At 44.8% G+C, this 15059-nt stretch overlaps 1 protein-coding gene across 1 annotated transcript; it reads right to left on the bottom strand.

Annotated features, from left to right (window-relative positions):
* Positions 1–6348: 6348 nt before the first annotated feature.
* Positions 6349–8972, bottom strand: LOC115475992 (histone H3.3). The gene is made up of 4 exons (XM_030212083.1): positions 8853–8972; positions 7313–7458; positions 7048–7201; positions 6349–6584 (listed from the first exon to the last, which is right to left on the bottom strand). Exons 2-4 carry the CDS (start codon positions 7438–7440, stop codon positions 6456–6458), a joined length of 411 nt encoding a protein of 136 aa, XP_030067943.1. The 5' UTR covers positions 7441–7458; positions 8853–8972; the 3' UTR covers positions 6349–6455.
* Between the last annotated feature and the right edge of the window lie 6087 nt (positions 8973–15059).

The raw sequence follows: 15059 nt of genomic DNA, 5'->3' as shown, positions 1-15059 counted from the left end.
TCTTGCTTTGTTTACCGCAATCACTGCTAGTCTGCAGAAGCAGCAGTGGGGATGGAGGCTGCTGGAGGAAGGCTCAGGCCTGGCGGAGAGGCTGCAGCAGGCCAAATAGAGGAACTAGTTTGATTTGCACTTGGGACAGACAGTCCCCAGCCTTGGTACACCACTGCTAAGGCCTACTTCTGAGGAACAGAATCTGCAAGAGCAAGCGTACTGTGTAGCAAACATCCTATATAATAATTTGCACCTCCGTCTTGATACCTGGGTTCATAACACACTTCCCATTGGCCTGCCCTGGTGATAATGTCAGAGGGCAGATCAGTGAGAGGGAAGGGAACCCAGCACCAGCCAGCAAAGGTGAGTAGAGAATTGCCTCTTCCCTCAGAGTTCTAGGCCCTGCACCTCCCTCCCTCTCTCCCCTCCGAATGCAAGCATGACCTGTCCTCTGGCAGCCCCTTGCCTTCCTGCGTGCCGGCTGTAATTTTAAAATTCTTAACTCTGGGTCCAGCGTCTGCAGTGAAGGCAACCGGCGCTTCAGACTGCTTTCCCATGTGTCTCAGCTCTGCCTCTGGTCTTGCCCTCATTTCCTGTTTCCGGAAGGGCGGGACCAGAGGCAGAGCTGAGACACATGGGAAGGCAGTCTGAAGCACCGCTCGTGTTCACTGCTGACGCCAGACCCCGAGGTAAGAATTTTTAAATTACAGACGGCATGCAGGAAGGCGAGGGGCTGCCGGAGGATAGGTCGTGCTTGCACTCAGAGGGGACAGAGAGGGAGGGAGGCACGGGGGTCTGGAAATCAGAGGAGAGGGAGGTGAGGGAGGGGGGCGTGGACCCTTGCTAGCGCCCGTTTCATTTCTTTTGGGAATGGGCCTCTTTTACTAGTTACAAATAATTGTGATGAAATGCTAGGACTGGGTGAAGGCAGTAAGCATCAAGGCCCGAAAAATCTTCTTCCCAATCATGGCTAGTGTCCAAGCCTCTCTAACTGGGGGCACCAAGACATGAATCCAGGAGCTCCTTTTGAGGGCACGTTTGAAAACCAGAGTAGTAAGGTAGTTGTGCCCTCTCAAATGTGGGAGCCTTCTGGATACAATACTGCATATCCAACTTCTTCAATGCAATCTGCATGGAGAGGGGCATTTCCAGTTCTTCGTCAGTGCATCTTTAAGGTAGGCAACTTGTAATGCAGAACAGTAACATCTCTGCCCAAATGGTATGGCAGAAGCCATCTCCTTGCTGCAAATGAAGAGAGACCCTCAGCTGGAGATTTACTTTTATTAAGGTGGGAAGGGATCAGAAGGTACCCTACAAAAGAGGTCAAGAAATAAGGGTCCAAGTCTGCACCATACTCAGACCAAACCGAATCTATGCCTGCTGCGGCTCAGTAGAACCACTTCCATGCCCTGGAGGGCCAAGGTACAGCCGTACCCTCAAGACTCCAGGAAAGCTTTCCCTCGCTTTGAGGGCAGTACTGCTCAATATTAACACCCTTCAAGGCACCAAAGATCTTTCCACCTGCATAAATGGAGGCTCCAGGCTGAAGCCCACAGTTGGTGCAAGCACCCTCTATGCCTGACCAGAATGCAACTGCTGTGAGCATGGCATGGAGCTACTTATCAAAAGAAGGCATCAACAAAGGAAGGAGAGCCAGGAGAAAAGTGGCCTGAAGCAGGCGTCTGGCTGCTCCAACTTGCACACCAGCATCTCTACCAGAGGGACAGCATTACTCCTGGTACCACTGCTGCCAATGGGCCAGAGCTCCTAGCACTGTGTGTTGAACTGCTAATTATGTTTCTTGGGCTTCCCCAGATGCTCAGCATTGCATCCTTCAGTGCTGACATTAAACCCATACTCACCCTTGGTCTTAAGTGCCAGGTCAGTCAGCATCAGTGCCCGATGGCAAATGATGGAGACAACCTTGCTGCCAGTGCACTCCCAGTGGAAGTCAGTCTTGGCAACCATTAAGGTAAATGCTTCTGGTACTGTCAATGGCCTGACCTTTGAGGACCCAAAAATTCTCCCCTGCTGGACCTACCACACCTGTATCCTCAACTGCCTTTGCAGAGAGAAAAGGAGTTAAGCTTATGGTCAGGCTCAAGCCACCCAGTGCCCCAAGAGTTCAATTCCCTGGGCAAGTCACAACCCTCCATTGCCCCTGGTACAAAATAAGTACCTGAATATATGTAAACCACTTTGAATGTGGTTGCAAAAACCTCAGAAAAGCGGTCTATCAAGTCCAATTTCCCTTCCCAAGAGTGCAGGCCTGGCATGGAAATCATCCCGTTACGCTAGACACACCTTTTAAAGCCAGAGCAGCTCTCTTTGGACATCAATAAGTCCCTCTCCCACCCCCCCCCCCCCCTCAAAAAAAAAATTGCAAACTGTAAAAAAAAATAAAAAGCATTCAAATTGAAGCCTGTATGCTGCAAAACCAGGCCTAGCAACTTGCAAAAAAAAAAAAAAACATAGGCAACTTTGAGCTGAAACTACAACAAAGAGGGATGAAGGAATAATTGCAAAAGGGCATAAGTACCTACACAGGAAAGCACTAATAATCAGAGATCATCATGATGTGGTCTCCCTGTTCTGTGGTAAAACAAAGACTGAGTGACCAGTGCATGTATGGTGGGATTTTATATTAATCTTGCTCATCAGCATCCACATTGCACTCTTATCAGATGAGTTCACCTGGCCTGCTTGTCCTCAGACAATGGTCTAGACAACACCTATACTACCCTGTTAAAACAGAAGGGTTGTTTTTTTTTTTTTTTAATAGGGTATAAAAATTTACACATACCTGAATTTAAAAATAAAATTAAAGTTAGTGTCCAAAAGTCCCCCCCCCTCATTTACTAATGTATTCATTATAGTTACATTTTTTTGTACGGAAATATCCCGCTGTGGCACACACCTTACACTTACAGGGATATTAAAGCAAATCTTTCAGACATATGCTTTTATTTATACAGCTCATTTTTATGGCATTCTAGCATGAAAGGTTTTTCTGGATACGGACTGGCGTAGAATGGACCCAGACATGAAATAGCCTTCCCTTGCTGGGTTCCACTAACTCCGGTTTATAGCCCTTCCTGTCTTCTGGCCCTGTTAAGTTCAGTACCCAGCTTTCTCTGCCCCAGCTCTAGGATAACTATTTTTTTTTTCTTCTTGCCCAGTTCTCTGTGCTGAAGGTCTTTCCTGCCCCAGGGCATCCACCTTTCTATAATCCCTCTTACTGTACCAGAATGGTACACAACAGGACTTGGTCTGTATCCTCTTCCTTTGCTGTCCTGCTCTCACAACCTCTGAGCCACAACAGGTAGGACAAGCTTGGCAGAGGAATATGGAGCCTATCATCTTTAGCACAGTAAGGAGAACTGCACAAGCCCTTATCTGTCTATCCCATGGTAAGGGTTCTTTAAACCTGGTCCTGAAGGCACTCCAGCCAGTCAGGGTTTTTAAGGATATCCACAATGGCTATTGAAAGATTTGCATGCAGTAGTACATGCAAATCCCTCAAATATCTAGTGTGGATCATGAAAACCTGACTGGCTGGAGATGCCTCCAGGGCAAAGTTTGGGCAGCACTACCATACTGAATTAGAAAAATTGGCAACTGAACATGACTGGTACTAGAGGTGCTACTGCAGCACTTTTACATTTAAAAAAAAAAGTGTTGCTAATAGGGATTACAGTGCTAGGTCTCACAATATTGTTACTTCTCTCCTTGTGCTAAGCTTAGAGAGAACATGGTAGCATTTTAAGATGCCTACTGGCTAAAGCAGCTGACCAGGAATCACACAAGCCAGGGTTATTGATGCTCTTGTGAAGTCAGTTTACCTCCCTGTGGCCTAGGCACAGAACATACTGTAAGGCCAGTGGAGATTTCCCCTCCAATCTCCACGCTTCAGCTCTTCCTCTCTCCGATCACCTTCACACTTCTTCACCCCCCCCCCCCCCATCCAACTCTAACCACTACCTCCAGGAATCTCCAGGCTATTGACCCTCCCACCTTATCCTCTAGTATTTCTAATCTCCTCCCCTCCATCATGTCCTCCGAGTCTGTCGACAAGGCTGTCTCCGCTTACAATGCCACTCTCTCCTCTGCTCTGGACACCCTCGCACCATCCACCTCGTCCCACAAAGCGTACTAATCCCCAGCCTTGGCTGACCCCTTGCATCCGCTACCTTCGTTCCTGCGGCCAATCTGCCGAACTCCTCTGGAGGAAATCTCGCACCCATTCAGATTTCCTTCACTACAAATTCATGCTATCCTCCTTCCACTCCTCTTTATTCCTTGCCAAACAGGACTATTACACCCAATTGACCAATTCTCTCAGCTCCAACCCCCGTCGTCTCTTCGCCACCCTTAACTCCCTCCTCAAAGTGCCCTCCGCTCCCACCCCCCCCCCCTCGCTCTCTCCTCAATCACTGGCTGATTACTTCCACGACAAGGTACAAAAGATCAACTTTGAGTTCACTAGCAAGCCATCTCCTCCTCTTCACCCTTCAACCCTCTCCCTCAACCAACCAACCCAGGCCTCTTTCTCCTCCTTTCCTGACATCACCGAGGAGGAAACCGCTCGCCTTCTTTCCTCCTCTAAATGCACCACCTGTTCCTCTGATCCCATCCCCACCAACTTACTTACCACCATCTCTCATACTGTCACCCCTCCATCTGTCATATCCTCAACCGCTCTCTCTCTACTGCAACTGTCCCTGACACCTTCAAGCACGCCGTAGTCATACCTCTCCTCAAAAAATCACTTGACCGTACCTGTCCCTCCAACTACTGCCCCATCTCCCTCCTACCCTTCCTCTCAAAAATACTTGAGCGTGCCGTTCACAGCCGCTGCCTTGATTCTCTCTCCTCTCATGCCATCCTCGATCCACTTCAATCCGGTTTTTGCCCTCTTCACTCGACAGAAACAGCACTCTAAAATCTGTAATGACCTGTTCCTTGCCAGATCCAGAGGCCACTACTCCATCCTCATCCTCCTCGATCTAGCCGCCGCTTTTGACACTGTCAACCATGATTTACTCCTTGCCACACTGTCCTCTCCTGGTTCACCTCCTATCTCTCCCACCACACCTGCAAAGTTCACTCTCATGGATCTTCCTCCACCCCATCCCACTATCTGTTGGTGTTCCCCAGGGATCTGTCCTTGGACCCTTTCTCTTCTCAATCTACACCTCTTCCCTGGGCTCCCTGATCTCATCTCTATGCTGAATCTCTCCACACCAGATATCACCGCAGAGACCTAGGCAAAGGTATTGGCCTTCTTATCAGACATTGCTGCCTGGATGTCCAACCGCCACCTGAAACTGAACATGTCCAAGACCGAGCTCATCGTCTTTCCACCAAAACCCACTTCTCTTCCTCCACTTTCTATCTTAGTTGATAACACCCTCATCTTCGACTCCTCCCTCTCTGCGCATATCCAGCAGATAGCCAAGACCTGTCACTTCTTCCTCTTCAACATCAGCAAAATTCGCCCTTTCCTCTCTGAACACACCACCCGAACTCTCTTGCACGCTCTCATTACCTCTCGCCTTGACTACTGCAACCTACTCCTCACCGGCCTCCCACTTAGCCATCTATCCCCCCCCTTCAATCTGTTCAGAACTCTGCTGCACGTCTTATATTCCACCAGAACCCATCTACTCCTATCACCCCTCTCCTCAGGTCACTTCACTGGCTTCCAATCAGATACCGCATTCAGTTCAAGCTTCTTCTTACCTACAAATGCTCAAATCCCTCCTTGCAGTACCCCTCTCCACCACCACCAACTCCAGGCTCCGCTCATTCTGCCTCGCCTCACTATGCCTGGAACAATCGTCCTGAACCCTTACGCCAAGCCCCTCCCTGCCCATCTTCAAGTCTTTGCTTAAAGCTCACTTCTTCAATGCTGCTTTCTGCACCTAACTCTCACCTTTCAGGAAATCCAGACTGCCCCAATTTGACTGTGCCTATCAGACTGACTGTTCACTTGTCCTTTAGATTGTAAGCTCTTTGAGCAGGGACTGTCCTTTATGTAAAATTGTACAGCGCTGCGTAACCCTAGTAGTGCTTTAGAAATGTTTAGTTGATACTCAGCCTAAACAACCCAAAGTGACATGCTCAATGTAATAGTATTTCACCCAAGTAGCTATCTGCCTACCCTCACTAGAGGCTTACCATAAGCAACTGTACTTTTATACTTACAAGCCATTAGGCAGGCTAACACAGAAAATAGGTTGGGAAGTTTATTTACAATAAAAAGTGTACAATGGAGTAAGCTGCATGGAACACCTAGCTACACCTGCTCTTCATACAAATTTAGTTTTAGAAACCTGAGCAAGAATTGAGACAATATTATAAAATGTTCCTTTTAATGTAGGCCACTTAGATTTTAAACCAAAGATATAAAACATGGCTTCACTGGTAGTTATTTACACATCTAAAAAAAAGTGATCTTAGACTCAAGCTCTCTCGCCCCGAATTCTTCTAGCCAACTGTATGTCCTTGGGCATGATTGTAACTCTTTTAGCATGAATAGCACACAGATTAGTATCCTCAAATAAACCAACCAAGTATGCTTCACTTGCTTCCTGCAAACAAAAAAAAAAAATTTAATTTTAACACCTTCCGTACATCATGCTATTTAAGCACATGCATTGTGTTTCACTATGCTTTACAGAATCAGCTACTTCAGGTATTCAAGGAGAGCTAAAAACGTAAAACAGTTTATAGCATATATTTTGTACTAAAAATGTGCATTCAAATTAACTATATTTTTTTAATGGAACGTTCACATCCAACATTAACCATTGTCGGGTATTAACTGTTTTGCAATTGGCCACAGCTGAAAACAGGATACTGGGCTTAGCGGACCTTCCATCTGTCCTAGTATAGCAATGCTTATGTACAGCTTAGCTATGGAAAACCTTTTCACATCTTGTTATAAAATCCAAATGAATAGCTCAGTATGAGCAGAAGTGTTACAATAATTCTGTATCCTCCCCCCCCCCCCCCCCAAAAAAAAAATCCAGCTCTGAATTAGTCTTCACATACCTGCAAAGCTCCAATGGCAGCACTCTGAAAACGTAAGTCTGTTTTGAAATCCTGTGCAATTTCTCGTACCAAACGCTGGAAAGGGAGTTTTCTAATCAACAGCTCAGTAGATTTTTGATACCTCCTTATTTCTCGCAGGGCAACTGTTCCTGGTCTGTATGGGGGAAAAAAAAAAAGTTTCAGTAAGTTGTCAATCTTCACCTCTCCCACCTGTTATTTTACTCCTGACATATTACAGTATATTATGTACAAAAAGCTTCCAAACCTGTATCTATGTGGTTTCTTTACTCCACCCGTAGATGGGGCACTCTTCCTGGCAGCTTTCGTTGCTAGCTGTTTCCTGGGAGCCTTCCCACCAGTGGATTTACGGGCTGTTTGCTTGGTACGTGCCATAGTATCTCACCTTCAATACTGTGAAAGAAAAGCTCAATTTATTCAGAGCCATGCACATATAAATCACCAAAAAGGAAAGCTTCCAGCTCATCACATAACACTAAGCAAGACGCCAAGCCCCCTCTCTACCCATCTTCAAATCCTTGCTCAAAGCCCACCTCTTCAATGTTGCTTTCGGCACCTAACCTTTATACCTTTCAGGAAATCTAGACTGCCCCTATTTGACTGACTCTACATTTGTCCTTTAGATTGTAAGTTCCTTTGAGCAGGGACTGTCCTTCTATGTTAAATTGTACAGCGCTGCGTAACCCTAGTAGCGCTTTAGAAATGTCAAGTAGTAGTAGACTAAACCACAATAGGCTAAACATGAAAATTGTAGTGTTCAAAGACCAGTCCCCCCCCTCCCCCCCGTGCATCTTCTACAGCACTGGTTCCCAAACCTGGTCCTGGAGGCACCCCAGCCAGTCAGGTTTTAAGGATATTCACAATCATAGGAGCCAACGTTTCAAAATTATTGGGTGTGCTGAGCCCAATGGAAATAATCCTTCCCTGGACACATACAAGGAATTTTTCCAATATTGGGGGTGCTCAAGCACCCACAGAGTCGGCTCCAATGTTCACAATGAATATTCATTGAGATCTGACTACATGCAAGTCTCACGAATATTCATTGTGAATATCCTGAAAACCTGACTGGCTGGGGTGCCTCCAGGACCAGGTTGGGGTTACTACTGTACTAGAGGGAAACAAGTGTTAAAAAAATATATATACTGGCCCACATGCCGCCAATATTTATCGCTAGCCAGCCAATAGGAAGCAGGTACCGCCTTTGTTAGAATCATGGCCTTCCCCCACTAACAGCCGCAAACAGCTTTCCGAGAGGCGGGAAACAGATCAGTAAGACTAAAAATTGGCGCCCAGATCAACAACAAAAAAAAAAACCTAGCATATAAACGAACAAAATTATGGGATACATGATGGGAAAAGAGGAGACGAGGAGGCGGCGTTAGTCAACGGAAAACGTAACTCCCCCTCCCCCTCGACTGTTGCTTTCTGCATTTTCCACCATGACAGGCCGTCTCTTCCGCACGTTGTTTTTTTTCCTCCCCTCTAGATCTCGGAGCCACACAGAACATGGCGACCGCTCAGCTCACGGAACTTCCCTCCTTATCTCTACCTCCTCCAGCCGTCTCTGCGGCAAGAAGACCCACTGGGTAACCAGCGGCCACCATGTCAAGAGCAACGGCGAACGAACCAGACGGGAACGTCATAAGGAAGCAGCGTGTCCCGCCAACCTAGCTCGACTTTCCCCGCCGTCAACGGCCTCGCGCCGGATCACAAAGAAAACAATACAAAATAAATACCAGATAGACAATCATTTACCGCCACCGCAAACGTCAACAGCGCCTTACCAAAAGCGTCACGAACGCAGAGATCACCGGAAACTACCGTTCGCCCAGCACTAGTACCCGCTACACCGCAAAGGACGTGTCTGTCTGTCTTTTTGAACGACTGCCGTAAACCCACGCAAAACGGACGAAACGGTATTTATAGCAGCCGTGACATCACCACGCCAGCAACGCCTACGCTCTGCCGCTATTGGCTGGAAGAGTCTTCGCGGGTGAGTTCCGCCTGTCTCGCGCCCTTTCTGCGGAGTGAGGGAATGTGTGCTTCAGCCAATCAGCTACAGCCTGCTGTACTGCGGAAGAACGGAGAGAGAGCAGTGTTGGTGACAGAAGAGGGCTCTACTCTTTTACGCCCCCTGGGACAGGTCTGTTTACCTGTTGTGTGTGGGGAGATGGCTGTGCGTGGATTGGACCACATCTAGCGATCTCAACCTGTGCGTACTAACGTCTAGGATGTTAGATTGAGACCAGGAGACGGTACGAGGCTTGAAGCCAGTAGGCGGAGTCACGAGTACACCCAAAACAATAACAAACGCTATCTATTGAAAGCAATAGTAAAAGATTCGAAATAATGGACTGCCTAGTTATGGTCCATCTGTACAAAGTCAAAAGCTGTTACACTTAGAAAACAATTTTTTTTTACTTGACAGCTTTTTTTTTATTTAGTTGAAAACGTCCATATGTACATATAAATATCATGGCAGCAAAACTGAATATCTCACTAAAACAGCTTCAAAAAGTATTGTTAGTGGAAACAGCACTAATAAAGGTTGCATTTTGTGCTCATTTTTCTACACTGTTCCATACAATACATGGCCATATTTCATTGAGGACATTCTGTTTACTGATGGGATTCGTCTTGTTGTTGTAATCTGCCTTGGATTGGAAGTAAAATTAAACTCTCCTTTCATTGGAGCATCATGTAATCATATCGTCACCTCATCTCTTTTGTACAAACTGAGCATGTTTTGTACATGTTTTGAGCATGTTTCAGGGACAAGTGGTTTTCGTAAGTCAAGATAATATAAATATTTTCTTTCATGCAGATCGCTCATTGGTTTAAATATAACTAAGGGCTTTAGGCCCATAATGCAGTCCATATTCAGGCGTATTCAGAGGAAGACAAAAGGCCGGACACTTATTTATTTAAAGCTGTTGAGAAGATAGCATGAAAGAATAACACAGATAAGTGTTGATTTATTTATTGATTTTTTTTATGTCTATTGACACAGATTGCCATTAATGAGGATTAGGGCACGTTGCACCTCTATAATTGGTATATATAAGGCTGGTTAGGTACGCAGTGTTTGAAAAATTATACCAGCCTGTTAGCACGTATTCGGTGTTTTATCACATAAAATAACGAGCAACCCGATGAAAGAAGTGCTACACTACTAAGCAACAGAGAATCTCTGCGTGCTTTATATAGTGGGATTATCTGAGGGTGCTCTAAACAAAATATTTTATTTTTTTTTCAAAAATGCTTTATGGCAATTTTGTGAAAATGTACCTCAAATGGGTTTCTTATATCCTGGTTTTTGCAGTGTGTTATATCCTATTAATTTACCAGTGATAAACGGATACTCATTATTGATTCGATTCTGTTGGAAGTTTTACAGAAGACACTGCTATAGCTATGGGACAATCTATGGCCCAGGGCAAGGTAAGGGGGGACCCTGTGAGAATAAAGGATCCAAGTAGGGGTGGCAGATAGCCCTCTGTTGATTTTGGGAGGTGTTGTCACTTCCCTCCCTTCTTCCCCCATGCCTATGGGTCCTGCTCACTGAAATATGGCCCTACCTATGGGACATAAGTGATGATCAAGGAGAAATGTAGACTGGGTGGGAAGATACAGGTATCTGTATTGTGGAATTTTATTCAGATGAATATTTTTCCAGATGTGACTGGAGCCATTCAACATAGGCGGAAGGCATTTTTGGCCTTAAAACCTAGGGTGGTAGCTTTGGGTGCTTCTTTTTTTCTTAAAGTATCCCTGTAAATGTCATTTGAATTTTCAAAGTAAAGACTATATTGTTACTCACTCTGTTTCAAGGTCTACAGTACCTGATAGTAGTTGTGCGTAATTCTTGAGCTGCACCTCTAAAACAAGTGGGGACAAACTAACCATGTCTTCCTAACCTAGGGCTAGGAGGAAAAGAGCTAAATTCAGGATTTTTCCACCAGAAAATAAGGTCCAGATCCAATTAGTTATAAATTACATTTATTGCAAAATTTAACTTGTTTGTGTTTCCTTTAAAACTAAACAATACATTTTTATCCCAGGATAGATTTTACAAATGGGTGAGTTCCACTGAACTTATTTCACGACTCTTTTTGTTTCTCTCGCAGTATATTTCTCTAGACTCTGGGACATATAAGAACTTTAGAGCCAATACATGTGGAGTATCAGATAAGTGTTACATTTTTACTTCTTTCAACTTTCAAGCTTAAAAACTTTTTGATGATGTTACAAACTTTCTCATTTAAGAATTGATTCTTTGTGTTTTTTTCCCCTCTTTTTCAGGAACCTTGCCCCACCCGGACCCGACTCAGGTAACTGTCAAAAGTCCCCTTGTTGCTGATGTAGTGTTCATGCAAAATTCACTTATTTGTAGAACTCTCTTGTTACACAAACACTTTGGTTTCTCTTGCATGGGGGCCCATAGACAGTGTTGATGCTTTTGGTTCTTCTTCTGTAGCTATTAACCTAGCTTTACTCAAAATAAAAGGAGGCAAAACCCCGTCTCCTTACCTTATTCAAGCAGCTTTAATCTGAGGTTTGTCGTCATATATTATAGCCTTGCTATCTAGCTTAAATAAAAGTAATAATTGTATGCCCTACCTTCCAGGCCTTATTAAAACTGAATCCCTGCAATACAGACAAGCTCATTTCTCAATGTCACACACTCTCTAGCAGTTGCTCCCATGTATTAATTTAAAATAAATCCAGTGGCCTAGGCTCATTCACCCAAACACTTCACACAATTCACTCAAGTACCCTTCAACCCAGCTCAGTCACTTTCTTTCTTTAAAAAAAAATAAAGAGAGAAGTTCTTTAGTTTGTTCTCCTCACTCTTACTCAAATTAAAAAAAATCATCCACCCAGTATTAGACTAAACTTTATTTAAAAATAGTAATTTACCACATTCAGGACACATACAATGTCTCAGACTATTCTAAATGGGTTTTCTCACACTCAGCCAATTTAGTCAGGTCTTTCTCCACATAGAATCTTTAGAACCTTTTTAAATTGAACAAATCTCCATTTTTATTTTAAATTCTTCCATATGAAATAATGGGAAGAATTACACATTTCTATGGGGAAATAAACATCAAATTACCATGTCACATTAGCACAACTATATCAACACTTCAGTGCTAACATTAAAAAATACACATTTCCTAAAGACGCCTCGCATTTTCCTCAAATAAAACAAGTTTAAAATTTCACAAAATTCCTAGATGCCCCTCAGAAAAATGTATACCATCCCAGATGCCTCATCTGTCAAGAAATTTCCAAAGGCATCCACCTCAGACCGTACAAGCACTACTCTGGGATTTCTCCACTATAGTGAACTTTTCCCCAAATTTCACCCCCCCCCCCCAGCCTACCTAAAAGGTTCTCAAAACCCCATAACTACTACATATGTTTTAAAATACAAATTAACCTTTCGTGTCCCAGGAGCGAGTGACCAAAACCAACAAATTAAATGTTACCTGGGGTCACCAGACCCCTTATCTTGCTTCCCAGAATCTCGTCACCTGGCAACCACCCTTTGTTCAGGTCCCAACAGACCCCCAGCAACTGTTGAGTAAAATTTCAAATTTTGCGGAGCTCCGGCCAGGCAGTCTTCAAAATTTAGGCCCCGCCTTTGTTTTGGGCCTAGTGCTGATCCCAGGCTGATTCTGCACATGCGCAAAATATCAACAGGCTATTTTCTTTGACATTCCCAGCCAGCAGCGTCGGTGGGCCGCAGGTAGCACAACTGTGCTCCGGAGACCCTCAAAACCCATTCCAGGACCCCCTCCTTCAGGAATTTTAATTACCCCAAAGGAGTTAAAATATATTTTGGGATTCCCTGCAACTTGAGTAATTTTTGAAAGGTTATGGGAGTAGTGTTTTTAGCTAGTTGGGTACATTTTGTTTGTTATTCACTAGGTATAGTGGTTAGGCTTTAACTTTCTTGTTTTCTTTAATAAGACTTTGGATTAAATTTTATGGCTATGTAAACTTTATAAAAAAGTCAATTAAAACAAAAAACAGTACCCAAGTGTGATATTCAGCACTTAACCGGATAAGATGAAACACATGAAAATAGGACTGTCTTACACGGTCCTATTTATGTGGTTATCCTAGCTGGTTAAGGGCTGAATAGTGACACTTAACGGACTGTTTTGCTAAGGTACAGTAAAAAAAATTATTGCAGCACACATGTAGTGTCAAATTGCTGCATGTTGTGACTAAATATCGCATCCATGAGTAGCATATGGAGGGGGCATGTTTGCAGTAAACAGGTTTCTGCCCAACTGTAGCCTGCAATACCATTACCACCCTATTGGTTAGGGCATCTGAGAATCCCACGTGGTAAACTGGATTTTGTACAGATATTTCTGGGCGGTAGTTGTTCTGCATGCTGAATCACACATTAACCCCCAGTTTCTAAAATAAGGTGCAGCAAGTAGCGTGCATTAAATTGTGTGCGTGACCAGTTTATGCACCCTACTCAATTGAGTAACGAGCCAATTAGTCATGATAATTGGTTGATAATAACCACTACATAGTAACATAATAGATGATGGCAGAAAAAGACCTGCACGGTCCATCCAGTCTGCCCAACAAGATAACTCATATTTGCTGCTTTTTGTGTATACCCTACTTTGATTTGTACCTGTGCTCTTCAGGGCACAGACCGTATAAGTCTGCCCAGCACTATCCCCGCCTCCCAACCACCAGCCCCTCCTCCCAACCACCGGCTCTGGCACAGACCGTATAAGTCGGCCCAGCACTATCCCCGCCTCCCAACCACCAGCCCCTCCTCCCAACCACCGGCTCTGGCACAGACCGTATAAGTCTGCCCAGCACTATCCTCACCTCCCAACCACCAGCCCTGCCTCCCAACCACCGGCTCTGGCACAGACCGTACAAGTCTGCCCAGCACTATCCCCGCCTCCCAACCACCAGTCCCGCTGCCCACCACCGGCTCTGGCACAGACCGTATAAGTCTGCCCAGCACTATCCCCGCCTCCCAACCACCAGCCCCGCCTCCCGATCTTGACTAAGCTCCTGAGGATCCATTCCTTCGGCTCAGGATTCCTTTATGCTTATCCCACGCATGTTTGAATTCCGTTACCGTTTTCATTTCCACCACCTCCCGCGGGAGGGCATTCCAAGCATCCACTACTCTCTCCGTGAAAAAAATAGTTCCTGAGATTTTTCTTGAGTCTGCCCCCCTTCAATCTCATTTCATGTCCTCTCGTTCTACCACCTTCCCACTAATTGACAATTGGAATTTACATGTGCTTCTTTTTTGGCATATTCTAAAAAGAGGCGCGTGTCAATTCTGACGCACATAGCTGAAAAGGGGGTACAGCCATGGGTGGAGTGTTGGTGTGTTGGGGACATTACTCAAATTTATATGTGTTATAGAATTCAGGAGAACTCGCCTACGTTTAGGTGTAGGTTTTCAGTGGCGTAAGTGGCCGTGCCTGAATGTAGGCATGTTCTCTAGCCCTATTCTATACAACGTGCCCAACTTTAGGCACATTATATAGAATAGCGCTACGTATTTTTACGCATTTTTTTTCAGACACATCTAGATTTTAAACACCATTTAAAGAATCTGGCCCTAAGTGCCTAATTAATTTTAGTACGAGTGCCCCTAACTGCTGACTCTGCCCCCAGAATGCCCACAAAGTAGCTGGTTTTGGCTTAGATGCTACCCAGGTATTTTTAGCAGCACTATCTGGTTAAGTGCCACTGATGACACAAAGTTATTCAAAGTACTCAAATCGCGTGAAGATTGTGAAAAACTACAAGAGGACCTTATGAGACTGGGAGACTGGGTGTCTAAATGGCAGATGACGTTTAATGTGAACAAGTGCAAAGAGATGCATGTGGGAAAGAGGAACCCAAACTATAACTACGTCATGCAAGGTTCAGCATTGGGAGTCACGGACTGAGAAAGGGATCTAGGTGTCGTCGTTGATGATACG

Source organism: Microcaecilia unicolor, chromosome 8, assembly GCF_901765095.1.
Source record: "Microcaecilia unicolor chromosome 8, aMicUni1.1, whole genome shotgun sequence".
In the NCBI taxonomy this organism is placed as follows: Eukaryota; Metazoa; Chordata; class Amphibia; order Gymnophiona; family Siphonopidae; genus Microcaecilia; species Microcaecilia unicolor.
This window is presented reverse-complemented; position numbering and strand designations above follow the sequence as displayed.